This window comes from Carcharhinus amblyrhynchos, chromosome 6 (genome assembly GCF_965287045.1).
Source record: "Carcharhinus amblyrhynchos chromosome 6, sCarAmb.v2.hapA, whole genome shotgun sequence".
In the NCBI taxonomy this organism is placed as follows: Eukaryota; Metazoa; Chordata; class Chondrichthyes; order Carcharhiniformes; family Carcharhinidae; genus Carcharhinus; species Carcharhinus amblyrhynchos.
In genome coordinates this window covers 65,889,690-65,913,967 of record NC_137329.1, presented here as the reverse complement: position 1 = coordinate 65,913,967, position 24,278 = coordinate 65,889,690, and the positions used below count along the sequence as shown (strand labels likewise).

General features: G+C 46.0%; 1 protein-coding gene across 1 annotated transcript in view; it reads left to right on the top strand.

The window, feature by feature from the left end:
- Window positions 1-24,278, top strand: part of madd (MAP-kinase activating death domain) — a 241,808-nt gene that overhangs the window by 65,911 nt on the left and 151,619 nt on the right. The window contains 7 exon segments of the mRNA XM_080190554.1: window positions 7,901-8,204; window positions 10,311-10,442; window positions 11,956-12,069; window positions 13,287-13,367; window positions 17,800-17,975; window positions 18,492-18,727; window positions 19,934-20,090. Of these exon segments, the coding sequence (XP_080046680.1) occupies window positions 7,901-8,204; window positions 10,311-10,442; window positions 11,956-12,069; window positions 13,287-13,367; window positions 17,800-17,975; window positions 18,492-18,727; window positions 19,934-20,090 (1,200 nt within the window).

Sequence of the window (24,278 nt, the reverse complement as noted above, 5' to 3'; positions counted from 1 at the left end):
AGAGGAGATTCATTTCATGATGCACTAGATCCAGTGTTGGGGCAGGGAGGAGCTGTGCCACTGGGACCAGAGTGTAAGTGGATTGGAGAAATAGGGCAGTCGCTCGGACTTTAAACTACTAAAGGGAGTGGGGGAGAGCTTGACTAAAAAAGGTAGTTCAGATAAAAGGTCAAAAACAAACAATAGGCAGTAGAATAACAGTCGGAAACTAGGTTATATAAAAGATTAAGCTAGGAATAGGAAATAAAAAACCTGTGTATAAAACTACAGAGCAGACAGGGTAGGGTATTTAACGCAAATAAATGCTCTTGTAGAAACTCAGGTTATAAGTAACAGATTGAATGAATTTAAAGCACAAATTCAATTTGGAGCATATGACATGATGGTTGTTACTGAGACATAACTACAAGATGATCGTGACTCAGAATTAAATTTACCAAGTTGGAGATTTGCAGAAAAGACAGGAAAATGTGGAGGGGGAGGAGTCACCTGAGTGAAATACGGATGAAATGAACGATGAGAGGATTGCTGCCTGAAGAACACGGGTCAACTGATACTGTGGATAAAAACTCAAACTCTTAAATTATTGTGTAACAAACCTCCTTTATCGTACTATATCAAGTTACCACAAAATTATACCAGGCACCAAACTTCATTATACACAAAGCAATTAACTTCTGACTTTGTTACTAATATGATATATTATATAATATAATATAATATATTAATAATAATATAATAACCTTTGACCGACACTGTTATACACACAAGTATTCAAAACGTATTCAAACTTCGCAAAATATCTGAAAACTCAACACTTGGACATGGAGATACTACCCATGGTGAGGCGAACTAATCAGACTCCCCCCCACCGATGCGCTTTGTTCTGATGTCTCTAAGTCCCAGACTCAGGATTTTGCTGCTTTTTCTACCGTGGTTGACCCTAGGTTATTGCTGCTGGTGTCTGTTCTTATAGAAATCCAGTCAGCACTCGTTATGCTTGCAGTCCGCATACTCATCGTCTTTTGGAATATTGAGATTTGTGTCTTTGACAAGGAGGTCATAATTCTCTCAAACATAGAACACTACAGCACAAACAGGCCCTTCAGCCCACAAGTTGTGCCAATCACATCTATACCTACCAAGCCATAGAACTATCTGTAACTCCCAATCCCATTAGATCCCATATACTCATCCAGAAGTCTTTTAAAAGACCCCAGCGAGTTCGCCTCTGCCACCACCAATGGCAGCCGATTCCACTCACTTACCACCCTCTGAGTTAAAAACTTACCCCTAACATCTCCTCTGTACTTGCCTCCCAGCACCTTAAACCTGTGTCCTCTCGTAGCGACCATTTCAGCCCTGGGAAATAGCCTCCGAGAATCCACCCTATCTATTCCCCTCAACATTTTATAAACCTCTATCAGGTCGTCTCTCAACCTTCGTCTCTCCAGGGAGAAGAGACCTAGCTCCCTCAACCTATCTTCATAAGGCATGCCTCCCAATCCAGGCAACATCCTTGTAAATCTCCTCTGCACCCTCTCAATAGCTTCCACATCCTCCCTGTAGTGAGGTGACCAGAACTGTGCACAGTACTCCAAGTCGGGTCTGACAAGGGTCTTATGAAGTTTCAACATTACCTCCCGACTCCTAATCTCAATCCTTCGATTAATGAAGGCCAGTACACCATACTCCTTCTTGACCACATCCTCCACCTGCGAGGCCGATTTAAGAGTCCTATGGACCCGGACCCCAAGATCCTTCTGCTCTTCAACACAGCTAAGACTCCTACCCTTGATATTGTACACCTTCATCCCATTGGTCCTGCCAAAATGGACCACTACACATTTATCGGTGTTGAAGTCCATCTGCCACTTCTCCGCCCATTCTTGCATCCTATCTATGTCACAGTGCAACTTCTGACATCCCTCCAGACTATCCACAACACCACCAACCTTTGTATTGTTGGCGAACTTACTAACCCATCCCTCCACTTCCTCATCCAGGTTATTTATGAAAATGACAAACAGCAAGGGTCGTAGAACAGATCCCTGGGGCACTGCACTGGTGACTGAACTCCATGCAGAAAAAGACCCATCCACAACCACTCTCCGCTTTCTGCGGGCAAGCCAGTTCTGGATCCACAAGGCCAAAGCCCCTTGGATACCATGCCCTCTCACCTTCGCAAGAAGTCCTGCATGGGGGACCTTATCAAACACCTTGCTGAAGCCTATGTAAACCACCGCTCTTCCTTCATCAATGTGTTCAGTCACATTTTCAAAGAACTCAACCAGGCAACATGACACACAGATATGCGTTCAATCACTGTCTGTTCAAGGCATGGCAACAGCCATTGTCCAATCAATTCCCATGTTTGTTCCATAGCTGCATATCCTGTTCTTTGCTGCTCTCTCAATCCTTAACCTGATAAAGAGTTATCCCTTTTAACTATCAGGCCTTATGAATGCCCATCAGGTTACAGGTTATAATGCTAAATAAACATTGGAGACTATATGGGTAGAGTTAAGAAGTAGAAAGGGATTTACTGTAGAAGGGGTTGTATATATGCCCCCGGTAGCAGCTGTGAAGCTGTGGATCGTATAATTGCAGCAGTGAGACAAACATGTAGCAAAGGCAATGTGGTTTTAATGGGAAATTTTTAACGGTCAAATTGGGATTAAGAAATGGACATAGTGGTTCCCAAACTAGTTTCCAATGTGACTCCAATTTTAATACTTGAAAATTAGTGCCACCCCAACAAAAACATTAGGGCAGTAAAGCAGCATTGAATATATAATAAAGTTTGCATATAAAAATGAAGATTCCTTCTGCATTCAAATGCAAAAATGTTTTTACTTAATATACTGTCAGACATTTCAGAAAAATCAAATTTTTAATTTTTCACATAGGATTTAAAATTACATATTGGGAAGTCCACGACTAGGGGACATCATTTAAAACTTGGACAGACCTTTGTCACAAGTAAGGCTTATATTAACACTGCAATGAAGTTGCAGTGAAATTCCCCTAGTCACCACACTCGGGCACTTGTTTGGTCAATGCACCTAACCAGCGTGTCTTTCAGACTGTGGGAGGAAACCGGAGCACCTGGAGGAAACCCCAGCAGAAAGGTGAAGAATGTGTAAACTCCACACAGACGGTGACCCCCGCCGGGAATCAAACCTGGGTCCCTGTTGCTGTGAGGCAACAGTGCTAACCACTGTGCCATGTGCTGCTCTTCAGCTGCCCTTTAGAAGTGAAATTAGAGAGGACTTGTGCACAGAAAGGCTGATAGAACTTTGGAATTCTCTTCTATACACAAACAACAATTGAAGCCAGCTAAAGTTTGTAGATTATTGTGAACAAATGGTGTAAGGGATATGGGGCAAAAGTACATTGAATGCAAAGATGTGCAGGCTAGTTGGATTGGCCATGCTAAGTTGCCCCTTAGTGTTCAAAGATGTGCAGGTTAGGTGCAGTAGCAAGGTAAATAGGTAGGGTTATGGAGATAGAGCCTGGGTGAGATGTTCTGTTGGAGAGCTGGTGCACATTAGGTCAGCCAAATGGCTGCTTCTTGCACTGTAGGGAATCTATGAATTTTGGAATTGGCCTGTGAGATGAAACTGGCCGTCTGAATGTGAAACATTTCATGGCGTAATTGGACGAAAAACATTGAGTTCTGGCTGACTTATTCTCCACGTATCACTGATAGCTTATGTGGTCATTTATCATCTTAATGTTTATAAATGTGCATTAATAAAGAATTAAGAAAAGTGTAGTCCTTAAGCTAAGATGCTAAACTGGGGGAGGCTAATTATAACAATATTAGGCAAGTACTGAAGACTGTAGTTTGGGGACAGATGTTTGAGGGCAGATCAACAACTGGAATGTAGGAGACTTTCAAGTGTAAGTTGATAGGGATTCAGGTTGGGCACATTCCTGTGAGGATGAAGGATAAGTGTGGCAAATTTTGGAAACCTTGAGACAGGTATTGTGAGCCTAGTCAAAGAGAAAAAGGAAGCATTTGTCAAAGTTCGGAGGCTGGGAACACACGAAGCAAGTGTGAAATACAAGAAAAGTAGAACAAAACTTAAACAAGGAGTAAGGAGGGCTAAAAGGGGTCACAAAAAGTCATTGGTCATCAGGATTAAGGAAAGTCCCAAGGCTTTTTATACATATATAAAGAGCAAGAGGGTAGCCAGGGAGAGGTTTGGCCCACTCAAGGACAGGGGAGGGAATCTGTGCGTGGAGCCAGAAGAAACGGGTGAGGTATTAAATGTGTACTTTGTGTCACTATTCACCAAAGAGAAGGACTTGGTGGATGATGAATCTGGGGAAGGGTGTGTAGATACTTTGAGTTGAGGAGGAGGTATTGGGGTTCTTGAGAAACATTAAGGTAGACAAGTCCCCAGGGCCTGATGGGATATACCCAAAATATTGAGAGAGGCAAGGGAGGAAATTGCTGGGGCCCTGAGAGAAATCTTTGCAGCCTCACTGGCTACATGAGATGTCCCAGAGGATTGGAGAATAGTCAATGTTATTCCTTTGTTTAAGAAGGGGAGCAAGAATAATCCAGGTAATTACTGGCCGGTGAGCCTTACGTCAGTGGTACGGAAATTATTGGAGAGGATTCTTCGAGACAGGATTTACTCCCATTTGGAAATAAGTGGACATATTAGCGAGAGGCAACATGGTTTTGTGAAGGGGAGGTCATGTCTCACTAACTAGATTGACTTTTTCGAGGAAGTGACAAAGATGATTGATGAGGGAGGGCAGTGGATGTTGTCTACATGGACTTTAATAAGGCCTTTGACAAGGTTCCTCGTGGCAGACTGGTGCAAAAGGTGATGTCGCATGGGATCAGGTGTGAGCTGGCAAAGTGGATGCAGAACTGGCTCGGTCATAGTTGATAGAGGGTAACAGTGGAAGGGTGTGTTTCTGAATGGAGGGCTGTGACAAATGGTGTTCCTCAGGAATCAGTTCTGGGATCTTTACTGTTCAGAATATATATAAATGGTTTGGAGGAAAATGTGAGCTGGTTTGATTACTAAGTTTGTAGATGACACAAAGATTGGTGGATTTGAATGATACAGCAAGATATAGATCACTTGGAGGCTTGGGTAGAGAGATGGCAGATGGAGTTTAATCCGTACAAATGTGAGGTAATGCATTTTGAAAGAGGTAATACAGATCAGAAATATACAGTAAATGGCAGAACGCTTAAGAGTATTGATAGGCAGAGGGATCTGGGTGTACAGGTACACAGATCACTGAAAATGGCAATACAAGTAGAGAAGGTAGTCAAGAAAGCATACAGCATACTTGCCTTCATCGGTCGGGGCACTGAGTTTAAAAATTGGCAAGTCATATTGCATCTTTATAGAACCTTAGGCTGCACTTGGAATATAGTGTTCAATTCTGGTCGCCACACCACCAGAAGGATGTGGAGACTTTGGAGAGGTACAGAAAAGATTTATGTGGATGTTGCCTGGTATGGAGGGCATTTGCTATGAGGAGAGGTTGGAGAAACTTGGTTTGTTCTCAATGGGAAGACAGAGGTTGAGGGGTGACCTGATAGAAGTCTACAAGATTGTAAAGGGCATGGACAGAGTGGATAGTCAGAAACTTTTCCCCAGATGCGAGGGGCAAGGTTTAAAGAAGATGTATGAGGCAAAATTTTTTTACAGACCGTGGTGAGTGCCTGGAACTCGCTGCTGGGGGAGGTGGTGGAAGCAGATAAGACGGTGAGTTTTAAGCTTCATCTGGACAAATACATGAATAGGATGGGAATAGAGGGATATGGTCCCTGGAAGGGTGGGGGTTTTAGTTCAGTTGGGCAGCGTGGTCAGTGCAGGCTTGGAGGGCCGAAGGGCTTGTTCCTGTGCTGTAATTTTCTTTGTTCTTTATTACAGTGTCTACACTCTCTAAAGTGACATTAAGTAACACTTGGGATGTTGGGAACAATTTTGCACCACCCCATACACAGGAAGGCATGGATTATGAAGCTGTCAGTGATGTCTGACCCTGAATGGGATTTACTAACTGATCTTGTTTGACTTGTTCTGATTGATTAGGATGGAGGGGAGTAAGGAATAGAAATTCTGATTGAAGAACTGCAAGATTCAAGGGCAAAATGGGTCTGAAGTGAAATGAACAGAGATCCCGTTCTCAGAGCAGTGTGTAATTAGAACAACTAGTGTCATGTATTCACCCATTTCAAGTGGGAAAATATCCTATGAAGATGTCTTAGTGCAAGTATAAAAAAGTGTACAGGGGCCTTTACTCTGTATCCAACCTGTGTTATTCTTGACAGTCTAAAAATTATTTTCTGATGCTTTGAAGTTTACTGGTCTCCTTGACGAGACACCCTTGCTTGAATACTATCCTATGTTTGAAATTAATTTAGTGAAGAAAATGCTTGTTCTTGACAAGCGATGATCTTTGGGATAATGTGTACATGATGGAGGTTATATTCAATGTTCAAAATCAATGTTGTTCTGCTCTCGTTTATTGATTACAAAAGACTGCAATGATTTTTCCATAGTGTGTGTTCCCTGAGAAGCTGATACAGAGTAAGTTCCAGTCTGCTGTTTCATTTCCTGTTGACAGGGTAAACTAAATAACATGAAAAATGTAGGGATCCCTGACTTGGGAGGTTTTAGATTGCAGCAAGTGGATGATGAGGTACTGCAGCCAAGTTCATTGCTGAAGCAACCTGAATGCTCTTTGTATATCAGTCTCCCTGCAGTATCCAGCCCATTACAATCCCTGTACCCTTCTTGTTTCCCCCTCACGCTCGCTCTCGCGCATGCTCTCTCTCTCTCGTGTCATGCTCTGTCCCTATCTTGCTGTGTCCAATTCTCCCCATCTCTGTCTTATTCTTATCTCTCCATCCTCCCTTTATTCGTCTTGCCATTTATCCCCTTCTCTTTTCCTTCTTACCACTCCCTCCCACCACTGTCACTTAAGAGCACTTTAGGGAGTAGGTGGGAACATCGAGCTGGTATTGAAGAGAGGATTCGTGACTGGAGATGCAGTGTGAAATTGTATAGTTCTGATATCACTGCATTCTCGTAGATTAATTACAGATCAGTAAACCTTGAAACTGGAGATGGGGATGTGATTAATATCTAATAATAACTCTGGAGATTGGAGGCAATGTTTTGCGGCTCTCAGTCATTTTGCATCCCTGTTTTAGCAGCGGGAAGGGTATTATGCAAGTTTGTTTATTGAGTTCCTGGGCTTTTAAATACTGTATTGTTAAAAGCAAAAACAATCTGATTTTTTTGATCATTTAGTTGGATAATTATTGCTAACAAGGCCCAGCCTTTATTGCTCGTCCATAGTTGCCCTTGAGAAGGTGGTGATGAGCTGCCTTCTTGACCTGCAGTCCATGTGGTGCAAGTACACCCACAGTGCTGTTAGGGAGGATTTTGACCTAGAGACAGTGAAGGAATGACGATATATTTTCAAGTCCAGTTGGTGGTGTTCCCAGGTATCTGCTGCTTTTGCCCTTCTAGATGGTATGGGTTCTGGGTTTGGGAGGTGCTGTCTAAGGAACCTTAGTGAATTCCTGCAGTTCAACTTGTAGATAGTACGCATGGCTGCCGCTGTGTCAGTGGTGGAGGGAGTGAATTTTTGTGGAAGACGTAGCAATGAAATAGACTACTTTGTCCTGGATGGCGTCAAGCTTCTTGAGTGTTGTTGAAGCTGCACTCATCCAGGCAGCTAGAGAGTGTTCAATCACACTCCTGATTTGTGCATTATAGGTGGTGGACTGGCTTTGGGGAAGCAGTCCTGCCATTGTGCTGAGGATCAAAGTTTTAATGTTGAACACTCATCTCCAGCCATACATCAACATGCTATCATGTAACAAGATGGCTCCTCTTTTGTTTTGCAGAGATACCATGTGGAGGCTGTTCACTGGCTCTCTGACTGTGGATGAGAAGTCCAGTGTTATCCTGCATGATGTTCGAGAAATAGAGTCTTGGATTTACAGACTGCTGCACTCCCCTGTGCCTGTCCCAGGCCAGAAGAGGGTGGATGTGGAGATCTTGCCCCGGGAGCTCCAGCCAGCCCTTACATTTGCACTCCCAGACATGGCCCGTTTCTCCCTGGTGGACTTCCCACTGCACCTGCCCCTTGAGCTGCTCGGAGTTGAGCCCTGCCTCCAGGTGCTCAGCTGTATCTTACTGGAACACAAGGTGAGGAGAAACATGATCCCTCCATGCTCAATGTATTAAACAGATAAAAGGAGATAAAGGTTCCAAGTTTCTCCAGTATTATCACCTGATTTATGGGACACTGCATTTGTTCTAAAATAAGTCAACTATTTCAATTTCAAAGCTTGGCTTTGTATGTTATTAAAAAATAAATCACACTAAACTGTGACGCAAATGATGAGATTAACGCTACTTCATTCTGAGTAGTACTGGGGGTAAGTCACAGTTCAATCCAAAGCACACTGAACCCTGCAGATGAGGAACACACATCACAACAACCAGGTACATTTCTATAGTTTATCAAATGTGCAGAGTTAGTTGAACAAATATCTTGTTGGTTGTGAGGTGGGAGGAGATTACAGATGTGGTGGGGGCTGATTGTGGAGTGATTTAAAGCAAGGTGAGAATTTTAAAATCAAACCATCGCTTAACTGGGAAGAAATATTGGTGAGAAAGCACAAGGAAGAGAGGAGATTGGACCCAGTGTGAAACACGGAGCAATCCTGAAGTTTACGGAAGATAGAAGGTAGGCAGCGTTCATTGGCTTTGTCAATCCTAGAATTAACAAATGAATAAATATAGCTTTCCATAGCAGCTAGTGTCAGGGGGATTAGCAGAGTAAATGTGTGGGGTTACAGGAATAGGATCTGGATGTGATCACCATCTCTAATGCTGGTGATGTTACAGAGATGGAAATGGGATGGCCTTAGTGGTAGGAACAACATGAGGCTGGAAGCTTCTGTTAGGGTCAGTTTGACAAGCTTGTGACCAGACTGGTATAGGCTGAAACTGATGGAGTCAGTTGCTGTGGGGAGCAGAGTTTGAAGTAGAAACCAGACACACTGACTTTCAGGTTTTGCAATATTTAGTTGGAAGAGATTTCTGCTGATGAGTGCTGGCTGTAGATGGGCAAACTGATGATTTTGGAACAGTGTTCAGAGAGCTGGTGGTGAGATAGAGTTGAGAATCTTCAGGGCAGGTGTGAAAGTAAAAGCATAAAACAGTGAGCGGGCAGTCCTGTTCACACTGAACCCTGACATTACTGGGCCTGCAATTTAACATGACGTGATGAACAATGAAGTGACGAAGGTTAGAGATTCAATCCCATCTCACACAATTGAAAAGTATGAAGGTCACCAGTTTAAAGTACAGGTAGATTGGCTGATGTGAGCTAGATCTTCAGATTGTTTGGAATCGAATTCAGCATATGGAGCACTGGAGATGCAGTGCTTGGGTCAGCTTGAACAATTTGAAGGGTTTCAACAGCTCTATTTTATCCAACTTGGTATTTAATAAATTGATGCTGTCTCACCATCAAAAATTGGTTTAATAAGTTGATGCTGTGTCACCATCAGGAATTTGGGGTGACAATGCTGCCTCATGGCGCCAGGAACCCAGATTGAATTCTGTCCTCGGGTCACTGTCTATGTGCAGTTTGCACATTCTCCCCATGTCTGTATGGATTTCCTCTGGGTGCTCTGGTTTCTTTCCACAGTCCAAAGATGTGCTGGTTAGGTTGATTGGCCATGCTAAATTGACTCTGTTGTCAAGGGGATTAGCAGGGTAAATGTGTGGGGTTGCAGGAACAGAGTCTGGATGAGATTGTGGTTGGTGCAGACTGATGGGCTGAATGACCTCCTCCTGTACTGTAGGGATTCTATGAATTGATTTAAAATGTTCTACCTGTTTCATAGAATCATAGAAGCATACAGTGCGAAGGAGGCCATGCAGCCCATCGAACCTGTACTGACAACAATTCCACCCAGGAACTGTTAAGCCTACGTAATTAATCTGATAATCACCCTGACACTCAGGGACAATTTAACATGGCAAATCCACTTAACCTGCTAGTCCTTGGAGTGTGGGAGGAAACCAGAGCACCCGGAGGAAACTCACGCAGGCACGGGAGAACGTGCAAACTCCACACAGACAGTTACCCAAGGCTTGAATTGAACCCTGATCCCTGGTGGTGTGTGGCAGCTCTGTTAACCACTGTGCCACCGTGCTACTCCATCAGTACTTTTCCTGACTGTGTAGCGGCAGTTGTATTTCTTTTTGTTGGTAACCATTCCTCCTTTTTCCTTACAGGTAGTGCTGCAGTCCCGTGACTACAATGCACTCTCAATGAGTGTGATGGCATTTGTGGCAATGATTTATCCACTGGAATACATGTTCCCAGTTATCCCCTTGCTTCCCACTTGCATGGCCTCAGCAGAACAGGTATTGTGGACGGTGGAAACAGTTATTCAATGCAGTCAAGCATGGCTGTGTTGATATAGTGATGAGATGGTGTAAAGTCTATAGGGCATATTGAAGGAGAGTTATTAGGTGAGGATATCATAACGTTGAGTATATGTGGATTGTGTCACAATTACATTGAGGAATAATGCTTCTGTTGTACTGATCTTGAAACCTGGACTAATAATCAAATGATGAGACTTCAAACTTACAGAGAGATTTGTGAATTTGAATAAAATATACCTGAGGTAAAAAGCTATTATTAGTCCGGTCATCATGAGGTTATGGTTTTGTCAAAAAGTCCCAAATCATTAATTAACAGCCTTCAGTGAAAGAAACTGTCATTCTTACTTGGGCTGGTCACGCTGAGAATCCAAATTGCTTCTAAAATGGATTTGCATGTCACTTTGTTGTAATAAACTCAATGAAAGAAGTACTGTAGGACTAACTTGCATCAACCAACTTAATGGATTTAGATTTGACATCAAAGTTGCATTGAGCCCAGCCTGTAAACTGGAGAATTTCCCCTTATTGGGATCCAGGTCCAGTCTGTATAATAGAACCCTACAGTGCAGAAGGTCGCCAGTCGGCCCATTGAGTCTGCACCGACCACAATCCCACCCAGGCTCTATCTCCATAATCTCATGCATTTACTCTAGCTAGTTTCCTTTGACACTAAGGGTCAATTTAATATATCCAATCCACCTAACCCGCACATCTTTGGACTGTGGGAGGAAACTGGGGCAGCTGGAGGAAGCTCACGCAGACACGGGAAGAATGTGCAAACTCCACACAGACAGTGACCCAACCCGAGTCCCTGGTGCTGTGAGACAGCAGAGCTAACCACTATGCCACCTTCGTGCCCCACTACTGGCACTGGGATACGTATCCAGCCTATAAAATGGGGAATTATGATTTATGCTTTGAGCGATCTCGTTCACTATTCTCCTCTCCCTATTGGGAAGGATGACATTCTCTCCATCAGTTTTATTAGGAATAACATTCCTGGCTGAGTGACATTCACCTGAGTGTTTATAGACAGTGTGATCTGTTGGTGCTATTGTGATGGGAGTGTGGTTTATATCTCTGTGTTGATGCGGTTGCGGTTTATATCTCTGTGTTGATGCGGTTGCAGTTTATATCTGTGCATTGACAGGTGCGGTTTATATGCGTGTTTTTCGACGGGGGTGCAGTTTATATGTGTGTTTGTCGACGGAGGTGCGGTTTATATGTGTGTTTGTCGACAGAGGTGCGGTTTATATTCGTGTTTGTCAATGGGGGTGCGATTTATATGCATGTTTGTTGACAGGCATGTGGTTTATATGCATGTTTTTCGATGGGAGTGCAGTTTATATGTGTGTTTGTTGATGGGGGTGCAGTTTATATGCGTGTTTGTCGATGGGGGTGCAGTTTATATGCGTGCGTGTCAACGGGGGTGCGGTTTTTGTGTTTTTAATTTTCCCATTCGCGATTACTGACCAGAGTTTTTTTTCAGTTGCTGCTTGCTCCGACCCCCTATATCATTGGTGTTCCTGCCAGTTTTCTTCTATACAAGTCTGATTTTAAGATGCCAGATGATGTCTGGCTAGTTGACTTGGATGCCAACAAGGTAAGAGTTAGCGAGTGACTCCTTGTTGTCAGTGAGCTGAAGGGTACTCCTTCTCTTCCACTGGTGTTAATATTGTTCAAGTTTAATACCTTCCATGTTGTGCAGTTTTTTGCATATGAAACAATGCACCCAACATTGTTGTGTTAATGCTTCCTTAAACCACTGAATCTCTGACAAATTGTCCTCTGCTATGTGATATCATAAACCCCAAGTGCTCTGAAACCTGTCTTAGTGCTTGAACTCATAGCAACAAACTTTAAGAAGCTTGTTGTATTCCAGTGTACCGCAGTAACTTCAGATCATAATCCAGGCATTGCATTACTGAGGGATTGCACAGTTTCCAAGGGGGAGTTCTGTAGCTTACCTCTGTGCTTTTAAAGCAATTTGCTATTTACAAATTACTTCGCAATGTTCGAGGCTGCTCTCTCTATGCAATCTTTCAATTGACTGAGCAACTTGGGACACTTTGGTCTGCAGTGTTTGTGGCACTCACACTATGAGTTGAATTGATTCAGCAACTCAACCTGAGCATCCATGTGGCTCTGTGGGCCATCATCAGCAGCAGAATTGTACTCAACTACAATCCCAGTAACCTCATGGCCCAACATATCTCCCATTCTATCATTACTACCAAGACAGTGGATTAACCCTGGTCGTGTCGTGTCCTCTCCCCCGCGCCCCCCACCCCGCCCCACCTGTTGTGTGTTTGTGATGAAAGGGAATGTGCGAGAATCAGATTCTCCAGCGGAAATAGATCAACGCCCCCAGTCTGGTCACCTGATATTTTGTTCTGATAATGGGTTAAGACCAGAAGGAGTTGGATCAGGGGTAGGCTGATCTGCCACTGAAGCTTGCTCCACCATCCAATAGGATTATGGACATTGCTCATATCTACTTTCCGGCACTTTATCTGTTACCCTTGATACCCTATTGATCAAAAATCTTGCCATCTTAAGTATGCACAAGGACCCTGTCGTGTGTGTCCCCCCCCGCCCATCATGCAACCACTTAAATACATAACAGTAACGAAGGGCCGAGAGGTGCAAAGTTGGTCCAGCACAGGTACGATCGGCTGAATCGTCACCTCTGATGCTGTAAGTCTTTCTGGATTTCTATGACTGTTAGCTGTTGTTGCTGCTTTGAGGGGAATCATAATGTGACATGTTTTATTTCATGATTTTTAGTCTCTGACCTGTTGTCGGTGTCTCATTTGACAGGTGATAGCACCAACTAATGCAGAGCTCTTACCCGCAATGCCTGAACCAGAAGCGACTGAGCTGAAGAAACACTTGAAACAGGTAGGAGGCGGAAACTTCTGCCATGCTGCCTCCACTGGCCACTCAAACCAGCCTGGCTGGGAAGGACAGAGCACTGGCAGCAAGCCTGCGAACCCATTCCATGTGCATCTCCTTGCCTGACCTGCGCCCGTCCCATGCCCCTCCCCTTGCCTGCCTCTTGCCCCTCCCCTTGCCTGTCCCGCACCCCTCCCCTTGCCTGTCCCGCGCCCCTCCCCTGTCCTGTCCCGCACCCCTCCCCTGTCCTGTCCCGCGCCCCTCCCCTGTCCTGTCCCGCGCCCCTCCCCTGTCCTGTCCCGCGCCCCTCCCCTGTCCTGTCCCGCGCCCCTCCCCTGTCCTGTCCCGCGCCCCTCCCCTGTCCTGTCCCGCGCCCCTCCCCTGTCCTGTCCCGCGCCCCTCCCCTGTCCTGTCCCGCGCCCCTCCCCTGTCCTGTCCCGCGCCCCTCCCCTGTCCTGTCCCGCGCCCCTCCCCTGTCCTGTCCCGCGCCCCTCCCCTGTCCTGTCCCGCGCCCCTCCCCTGTCCTGTCCCGCGCCCCTCCCCTGTCCTGTCCCGCGCCCCTCCCCTGTCCTGTCCCGCGCCCCTCCCCTGTCCTGTCCCGCGCCCCTCCCCTGTCCTGTCCCGCGCCCCTCCCCTGTCCTGTCCCGCGCCCCTCCCCTGTCCTGTCCCGCGCCCCTCCCCTGTCCTGTCCCGCGCCCCTCCCCTGTCCTGTCCCGCGCCCCTCCCCTGTCCTGTCCCGCGCCCCTCCCCTGTCCTGTCCCGCGCCCCTCCCCTGTCCTGTCCCGCGCCCCTCCCCTGTCCTGTCCCGCGCCCCTCCCCTGTCCTGTCCCGCGCCCCTCCCCTGTCCTGTCCCGCGCCCCTCCCCTGTCCTGTCCCGCGCCCCTCCCCTGTCCTGTCCCGCGCCCCTCCCCTGTCCTGTCCCGCGCCCCTCCCCTGTCCTGTCCCGCGCCCCTCCCCTGTCCTGTCCCGCGCCCCTCCCCTGTCCTGTCCCGCGCCCCTCCCCTGTCCTGTCCCGCGCCCCTCCCCTGTCCTGTCCCGCGCCCCTCCCCTGTCCTGTCCCGCGCCCCTCCCCTGTCCTGTCCCGCGCCCCTCCCCTGTCCTGTCCCGCGCCCCTCCCCTGTCCTGTCCCGCGCCCCTCCCCTGTCCTGTCCCGCGCCCCTCCCCTGTCCTGTCCCGCGCCCCTCCCCTGTCCTGTCCCGCGCCCCTCCCCTGTCCTGTCCCGCGCCCCTCCCCTGTCCTGTCCCGCGCCCCTCCCCTCCCCTCCCCTCGTCCATCCCGCGCCCCTCCCCTCACCCCGGCCCTCAGGCTCTGTTCCCTTGGGGCCCCGTCAACCCCTTCAACCCTGTCCCCCCCACCCCCATCCCTCCCGTCCCCACCTTCCGTCCCACCTGTCCCCCATCACCTGGTGCCCCCAGCCCCCACAGCCCTTCATGGGATGGTGCTTTCCCTGGTGATTGCCCAGCCTTACATAATAACTCACACAGCTATGGTGCTGGTGTCCATAGTTCTCCTCCAGCTTCCCTATAGATATTACATCTAAGATCATGTTTGTCATGGAGGGGGAGTACAGTTTGCTCTGGTGGGTTGTGATTTGTTAGCACCAGTGGGGAGTTGGTGCCAGCGGCGTGTGGTGATTCGACGCTGATGGGGCAGTGGATGACATGGAGACATTTCTGTGTGGTGATGTGCAGCTGTGCATCATGGGGCTGTATTTATTTTCAATAAATCCTGCAGTCTGTGCTGAATGCTGTTGCTGCAGCAACACTTTGCATTGTCCCCTTTTGTGTAATCTTGCTGGGAGATAAGTTTAGAATATCGCAGTTACCTAGTGAGGGTTGTGTGGTCGGGTATATAATGGACATTAACCTTGTCTGATCAGTGGTGGGAGTGACAGGGGAATTTCCACCCAGCTGCCCTTCTCCCCTGCCGTCTATTCCCGCCCGCGCTTCCCCCTCCGCACGCTCCCCCCCCCCCCCCAACGCGATTCCTCCACCCCTGCGATTCCCCCCTCCTCCCCACCCCTGTGCTTCCCTGGCACCCATCCCCCCCACCTCACCGGCACCCATATCCTCCCCCTCCCCGTGCCACCCTCCTTCCTCCCCCGCCCAATCTCCTTCCTCCTTACATTGTGGCAGTAACTCTGCCCCAGTCTCTCAATTGCTGGTTTCTCAATTTGAATGTTCCAGTAATAGATTTTCCTTTCGTCTATGTCTCCACACTCTTTGTTCCTCCTCTTGGGGCCTCATCCTCATGGCTGGTTGGCTGCTGTTGTTGGTGTTGTCATGGTGTCTTCCATCTTGTCCTTTGCCGTCCAGTGTTTGGTTAGCTTAAGTGTGATCATACAGCAGAAGCTCGTCACAACGGAGAAGAAGGTCCATTTTTAAATCTCTCTATTCTGCTTTCATGCGGCTGTGCTTTGTTTGGGCTCTGACCCTGGCTGTTGGCAGGAGTGGATGGCTCTGCTGGGTTCCATTCTCAATCTCTTTTGTTTTCACTCTGTCCTGTCTTCCTTAGAAATCTTTCACCAACAGCTGAGTGGAATCTGCAGCCACTGCCACTTGAACTAACTTGGATTTTGGTGAACCATCCACAGTCTCTCCCTACCCCCGCCCGCCCCATCTGGCCTCCTCACCACGCCACTTCCTGCCTGTCCTCCATTTCCTGACCCTCTTCTCCCTTCCCTCCACACACCTATTCTCCCAACCAATTCTCTCAGTTAAGAAACTGATTTTAAATGGAACCTCAAAGACCACCAAATTCAACTTAGTTCAAATGCAATTTTGCTTAATGATTTGTTTTGTTCTAATATACGAATGTGGTGCACGCTTTTACTCTGGCCTATGCGCTGTCAAATGACCTGTACTGAGCATGGTAAATATAAGCAACCCACTGAGTACCTTTTGATCCTATCCCCTTTGCAAACCAATTTCATTGCAGCTGATTGAGGGCTTTGCACGCTGTAAGCTTTAATCAATGTGACAGTGATTGCAAGCACTAGTGAAGGCAGTTTATCCATAGCGCAAACAGGTGACCTGGTACCATTACCATACCTCCTTTTCAGTACAAATAAAATATTGGCCATTCTTCAACATTTGGTGCTTCATATCCTGACTCTACGACAGTGCCTGGATTCTGGAGCCAGAATCTGCCTACTGTGCCCTGCACTCCACTCAGTTACTTCTTTGACCTGCATGTATTTTTCAAACCTCGCTCCATGCTAATCATCTTTCAGCATCAAATGGATTCCACTATCCCAACAAACATTCCAAGGACAGGTACAGCACAATTAGATACAGAGTGAAGCTCCCTCAGTAATATCCCCATCAAACACTTGAAGGACAGTAACAGCACAGGGTTAAATACAGAGTGAAGCTCCCTCTACACTGTCCCCATCAATGACTCTCAGGACAACTGCAGCACAGGGTTAGATACAGAAGAAACCTCTCCTGACACTGTTCCCATGAAATACTCCCAGGGCAGGTACAACACAAGGTTAGATACAGAGTAAAGCTCCCTCTACACTGTTCGTCAGATGCCAATGAACAGCTCTTCAGTTTGAGCTGTCTTGCCTGATAGTTTCTGTTACTCATACAGAGTTCTGTGTTGAATGAGAAGTGCATTGTCTTTGTTCTGAAGACTGCTGTCCACACACAATATACGAGCCTGACTTGTTGTATGAAGCTCCATAGAGCACCAATATCTATCACTTAGGCCCCAGTGAGGGTTGAACATTCTATCTTAGTGCACTACCCAGTGACGCTCAGTCCCCAGTGGCAAATTGTTCAGTATTCAGTTCCATTCTTCCTTTCGTTTCAGTGACATGCTGTTTGTGCATGGTGTTTTCTCCCTCGTGAGGAGGGGAATTGAAACCACTGGATGGAATGTAATGGTGTGGCTGGCAGCTTAGAACTGACAGAGAGCTAGGAAATGCTTTTTCTGCTGAGAGAGATGAAGGGGAATCAGCTTCCTTGATGGAGATGGGTGAGAGGGTGATAGGCCAATCAAGGAGAAGGGTGAGGGAATATTTGGTCAGTTGGGAGGCTTGGGTCAGCTGGGGGGGTGGCTTGGGTCAGCTGGGGGGGTGGCTTGGGTCAGCTGGGGGGGTGGCTTGGGTCAGCTGGGGGGGGGCTTGGGTCAGTTTGGGGGCAGCTTGGGTCAGTTTGGGGGAGGCTTGGGTCAGTTTGGGGGGTTAGTGAGAATCGGGTGGTGTTAAGTCGATTGGGAGGAAGCTAGTGAGTTATGTGATTGGTCAGTTTGGGGGTGTAGTCAGTCTTGGGAGGGGTCTTTGGTTCGGTTGAGTGGGGATGAGTGAGTGTCAGGGGGTTTTTGGTCAGATGTAGTGATAGAGAGTTTGTGGGATGTTGTGTAGAATTAGGAGTTTCTCCTTTTCCAGGTTGCTTTGATACTAATCCTTTGCCTTTACATTATCCTGTGACAGGCATTGGCCAGCATGAGCTTGAACACTCAGCCCATCCTCAATCTGGAGAAGTTCAATGAAGCACAAGAGCTGTCTCTGGGCGGAAAGCCACGTGATGAGCAGACCTCTACCCCATCCACAGAGTTCAACCCTCTCATCTATGGCAATGATGTTGACTCCGTGGACATTGCCACTCGGTGAGTGAGAACCTGACTGTATATCATGCTCTTCCCAATTTGTGTCTATGATGGGATAACCATCCACACAGCACACTCCTCACCCTCCTACCAACACTTTGTCCCACAAAAGTCTCTGCTTGGTGTTGACAGCTCTTGTTACCATAGCTGCTTCATAACTACCTTCTTACTCCTGACCCCTTATCAATACTTCAAGCTCTCTTAACCAGTTACACCAGTGGTAACTGCTGAAATTACTGACCTACATCCACACTGGTTCAACATTTAGTATCCCTTTAAGCAGCTGTTCTTTTGATTTATCCCTAGTTAATTTTGCTTATTTGGTTCAACACAAAATGCTACATACTGAGTATAAATTCAACATTGAGCAGACCAGGTAGCAACCTTATACTGTGTGTGGATGTTTGTCTGCCGGGGGTGTGTGCTTGTGTGTTACTGGCTGTATGTGTCATACAAATGTTTGATATGGGGTTGTTCTGCTGCTTTCACAGTGGACTATCGTTCTTTATTTCTCAGGGTTGCCATGGTGCGATTCTTCAATTCCCCCAACGTGCTGCAGGGTTTTCTGGCCCACACCCGCACACTCAGACTCTTCCCACGGCCTGTCGTTGCTTTCCAAATCAATTCCTTCCTGGCATCCAGACCTAAACACTCGCTGTTCACAGAGAAGCTGGCTCGCACTCAAGCTGTTGAGTATTCCGGGGAATGGTCTCTGAATCCCACCAATTACACTTTCCAAAGGATCCACAACAGTAAGTTGGAAGAAGGGTTGTCCTGCTGGATGATGGTGAGTGTGTGCCAGTGTGGTCCAGCCAGCTGAGGAGTATGGAGAATGGGACTTCTGGGGGGACGGAGGGGGGAGGGTTGGGGATGGGGGTAGTCGAGGTTGTTTATATCCCATGTCCCCTATGCAGAGTTCTCAACCCTTCACTTTGACTGGGGCTCATAGAATGCCTCTTGGTTGTTCTGCAATAACATAATTGCTGACCTCCCCTGTCTTTCCTGTGTATCACTAGATACATGACACATCACGCCTTATCTTGAAGTTTGGAACTTCTGGGAGAAACAGTTCCGAATTTCCACATGCATTTGTTTGGGAAAAGCACTGCTTGATTTCTTGTTTATTGATTATTTCTTGATTTCTTGATTATTGAGTGAGATAATATTGACTGTCAGTCTATTCTCTCATTCTCGCTTCATAATTCTATTGTTCTCTTCTTTTCCCTTCTCAATTCATTGTATTTGATCTGGTTTTCACTTGAAAAATCCACTCCCTCTTCATTGTTTCATCAGATTCTCATTTTCCCTTGTCATGCAAGGAACTCTAGCTTTTGTTCCCTATTTGTTCCTGTTGGTATGTACCAGCTTGTAACTTAAACATCTTCTTAAAAATCGGCCATTATTCTCTTACTGTTTTTTCTCATTTTTGATTCAAATTTTTCCTGACTTAGATTCCCTTACCTTTTTGTTAGCCCTCTTCCAACCTAGAAGCTCTATATTAGATTGTTCCTTGTTCTTCTCCATTATTAATCAAAACCTTCTGATACAATGATCACTCTTACACAGATATTCCCACACAGACACCTAATCCACTTGACCTCATTTCTCAACATCTGATGCATGAATAGGCAGGGAATAGAGGGATAGGACCATGTAGAGGCAAGAAAATATTAGATTTGAGAGGCATCTGCATTGGCACAGACTTGATGGGTCGAAGGACCTGTTCCTGTGCTGTACTGTTCTTTGTCCTTTGTTCATTTGGACACTAAGGGACAATTTAGCATGGTCAGTCCACCTAATCTGCACATCTTTGGACTGTGGGAAGATTCAGGTGTCTGCTCAGATGTGACAATCAGTCTCCATTGTCTGGGCAAACACAGGAGACTGAAGTTCAGTCTTTTGCATTTTTCTATTTGTAAGTTGTCTGTACAGATCTGCTGTTGTTTGTCTCCATCTAGGTGTGTTTGACCCAGCTCTGATCGGAGACAAGCCCAAATGGTACGCCCATCAGCTGCAACCCATTTACTACCGTGTCTATGATAGCAACTCCCAGCTTGCCGAGGCTCTCAACATTCCCATCGAGAAGGATGATGGCTCTGAGCCGACAGATGACAGGTTTGTGTAGATGAGAACAGGAATGTTCATGGCTCCACTCTGCCTCAACCTCTTTCACCATGCTTGTGAAGCCCTGGTGAGGAGATCAGCCTGATAACTTGTCAGAGGACTCTTTTGTCACAAAAACAAGATCATCAGAAATGGGAAACCTGAAAACAGATATGGGGTTAGTCAGCAAGTCGAGAAGCACCTGTGGTGAAAGAGTCTTCAGGTAGTTGAACCTCAGTACTTGGAATTGGAAAACCCCACTCCCTGCCCCCAATTTTCTGAATCTTAACTGATAGGATGGTTGTATCTTGGGATGCACTGCTTCATGAGCCTGCTGCATTATTCAGTCAGATCATGATTGACCTGCATCAGTTCCATTTTCCTATTCTATTTCCATATCCCTTCATCCGTTTGCCTCAAAATCTCTCATCTCAGCCTCCAGTATATCCAGTGATGAAGCATTCTCAGCTGTATGAGGAGAGAATTCCAAAGATTCCCAATCCTTTGGAGAAGAAATTTCTCCTCTTCTCAGTTTAAAATGGCCGTCCTCTTATTCGAAGAGCATTTACATCTAGACTCCAGCTGGGGGGAAAGATCCTCTTGATTTACAGCCTGTCAATTAACCAGAATTTCATGCATGTTGATGAGGTGACCTTTCTTCCTTCTAGCATCCCAAGAATAGATAAAAGCAAGTTACTGTGGATACTGGAATCTAAACCAAAAACAGAAAATGCCAGAAAATCTCAGCAGGTCTGACAGAATTTGTGGATAAAAGAGTTAACATTTCGATTCAGGATGATCCATGGTCAGAGCCTGAGAATAAAAAGTGCTTCGAGTCATGGAAATAAACAGTACGGAAACAGGACCTTTGGCCCAACTTGCCCATGCTGACCAGGTTTCCTAAACTGAACTAGACCTATTTGTCTGTGTTTAGCCGAAATCTCTCTAAGCCTTTCCTATACATGTATCTACAGCTCATTCCATGTACACACCACCCTCTGTGTGTAAAAGTTGTCCCTCAGGTCCTCCTTAAATTTTTCCTCTCTCACCTTAAACCTACACCCTCTAATTTTGGGCTCCCCTACCTTGGGGAAAAGACCTTGGCAAACTTGCAACTTTGCAATACTTGCTGTGACTTAATCCTTTAGATGGAAAATTGAAACTTTGACTTCACTATCCTGGAGCTCCCAGCACACCTTGAGGTAGAGATAGAGTTACTGCTGGCCTCTAGCTTTTAGCCAGCAAACTTCAAGAGATAGATATACTCCTTGCCTCTAGTTACCAGTTATTATTGTCAATGCAGACTTAATGGGCTTAATAGCCTTCTTCTGTACTGTAGGGATTCTATGATTCTATAAACTTCTAAGGCCACCCCTCATCCTCCTATGCCCCAGGAAAATATCCAGGCCTCTCCTGCTGTTAATATTTTGTCAATGTTTTTGCTTCCTTCCTATAGCAGGGTGACTAGAATTTGACGCAGTACTCCAAATGTGGCCTTACTGATCGGTGTCCTGTATAATTGTTACATAATGTCTCAACTCCTGTACTAAATGCTCTAACTGATGAAGGCAAGTGTGCCAAATGCCACCTTCATCACCATCACTCAGTCTACTTGTAATGCCACTTTCAAGAACTATGTACCAGCACCCGAAGTCTCCCTGTTTGACAACGCTTCCAAGGGCCCTACCATTAATTGTGTAAGTCCTGCCCTGGTTTGTCTTACCAAAATGCAACACCTTAATCTCCCCTCACAGGAGAGCCCACTCATTCCAGGAATAAATAGGGTTGACCAGCCTTTCTCCTTCTGTGCAATTCCTGAATCACTGAAGCTTTTCATATTTTACTTCCTAACTAGAGAGTTGATCAGTGGTTAGCACTGTTGCCTTAGAGCAGCAGGGACCCAGGTTTAATTCCCGTCTTGGCTGTGTGGAGTTTGCACATTCTCTCAATGTCTGTAAGAGCTTCCTCCAGGTGCTCCAGTTTCCTCTCTGTGATCCTGCTGTGCCTTTAATGAATGTACTTCAACCTGTTTCTCTGCAGTTTTTTTGTTTTGTTGCTGCGATGTCTGTTGAAGGCATATTATGGGCCTTTTTCTTTAGTTTTAATCTGGGCTGAAGGCAATGTCCTGGAGTTTTGAGTTTTCAATTGTTGGGGAAGACTGATTGATAGGTCATGCTCAGGTGGTTCCTTCACAGAGGAATCCAAGGATTCACTTCAGTTTGGCTAGTTAGAAGCTGTTGGATTCCAGACTGAAAAGCAGTGTATTTTTGCCTCTTCCTGGTATTGAAAATACAGTTCTATCTGGCTAGCTGGTAACTAGAGGCAAGGAGTATATCTATCTCTTGAAGTTGTTTGCTGGCTAAAAGCTAGAGGCCAGCAGTGACTCTATCTCTACCCCAAGGTGTGCTGGGAGCTCTAGGACGGTGAAGTCAAAGTTTCAATTCTCCATCCAAAGGATTAAGTCACAGCAAGTGTTGCAAAGTTGCAAGTTTCAGCATCATTTGAGCATATTTATTTTCTATGTTAAACTTGAAATGAGGGTGTATGTTCATAGGGATGCTTTTGTTGGAACAGTATCTAAAGCTGTTAAGGTTTATACAATATCATCATAAAAATCATAGAAACCCTACAGTACGGTAGCACAGTGGTTAGCACATCATGGCTCTTTTTTTCAGGAATTGCACAAAAGGAAAATGGCAGTTTGTAATTAGTAAAAATTATTGCTAATTGCCTTATTAAACTTTGATTAAAAACTCCCTAGTAGGTCATTTGAATCATACCGGGAGTGAAATATCTTATGCTTAACCATGCCAAAATTCTAAGTTCAAAACTTACGACCTAGGCTGACTCTATAAAACTCCTTGGAGTTTCTGACCTGGATTTATAACATCCCACGCTCCGAAGATATGCAGGTTGCGTGGATTAGCCATGCTAAATTGCCCCTTTGTGTCCAAAGATGTGTACATAAAAAGAATTGGCCATGCTAAATGCAGTGGCTACAGGGATAGGACTGGCGGCTTGATCTGGAGAGTTGGCGCAGACCCAATGGACTGAATGGCCGCCCGCTACACTGTAGAGATTCAATGTGTCTGACTTATTTTTCCCATGTTATTAGTCTCTCCTATATATCTAATTTCTTTTATGGCCTTCTTTTGTCATTTGCTGGGATCAGTGTGGGTTTTTTTAAAGGAGTGTTTGGCTGTTGAACAGCTCTAAACACTCTTATGGCTGAATTTATCCACTCCTTGTCATACTCTACTGCTGCTGTTAAGGATGAAGTTGGTGCTGGGTCTGGTCTTCCTGCTCAGGACAGGCCTGAGCGGGACCTGGTGTATGGGGAGCAGCAGCTTCTTCATGCAATTGTCCCCTGTGTTCCTGTGCAGTTTGCAGGTCTGTTTTTCCTTCTGGGGTGGGGTTTGGCAGGGTTAGGTGCTGATGTTGAGGAATCTGCAGTCAAGTGACTTCCCCTTTTAATGTCTGATGTGTTGCATCTTTCTGCTGCACTCCAGTAAATTCAGACTTTGAAGTTTTCTTTGAAGTTGAACAAAGCTGGGTGGGAGGGTGAGTTGTGTTGAGGATGCAGAGAAACTTCAGTGTGATTTGGGCAAGTTGAGTGGGCAAATGCATGGCAGATGCAGTACGATGTGGATAAATGAGGTTATCCACTTTGATAGTAAAAATGGGAAAGCAGATTACTATCAGGCCATAAATTAGGAGAGGGGAATGTGTAACAAGACTTGGATGTCCTTTATACAGCAGTCACTGAAGGTATGGAGGTGAAGAGGCAGTTTAAAAAAAGCAAATGGCATGTTGGCCTTATAACGAGAGGATTCGAGTGTAGAAGCTTGGATGTCTGAGTGCAATTACACAGGCCTTGGTGAAGCCACACTTGGAATAGCGTGTGTAGTTTGGTCTCCTTGCAGAGAAGGTTTACCAGACTGATTTCTGGGATGGTGGAACTGACGTTTGAGGAGAGATCGAGTCTGTTAGAATTGTATTCATTCAGGAGAATGGTGGGGAAGTCATGAAGAAATCTATAAAACACTAACAGGACTAGACAGGGTAGATGCAAGAAGGATGTTGCCAATAGTAGGGGGTATCCAGAACCAAGGATTACAGTCTGAGAATGCTGGGTAGATTGTTTAGGACTGATGAGAAATTTCTTCACCCAGAGAGTGATCAGTCTGTGGAATTTGCTAC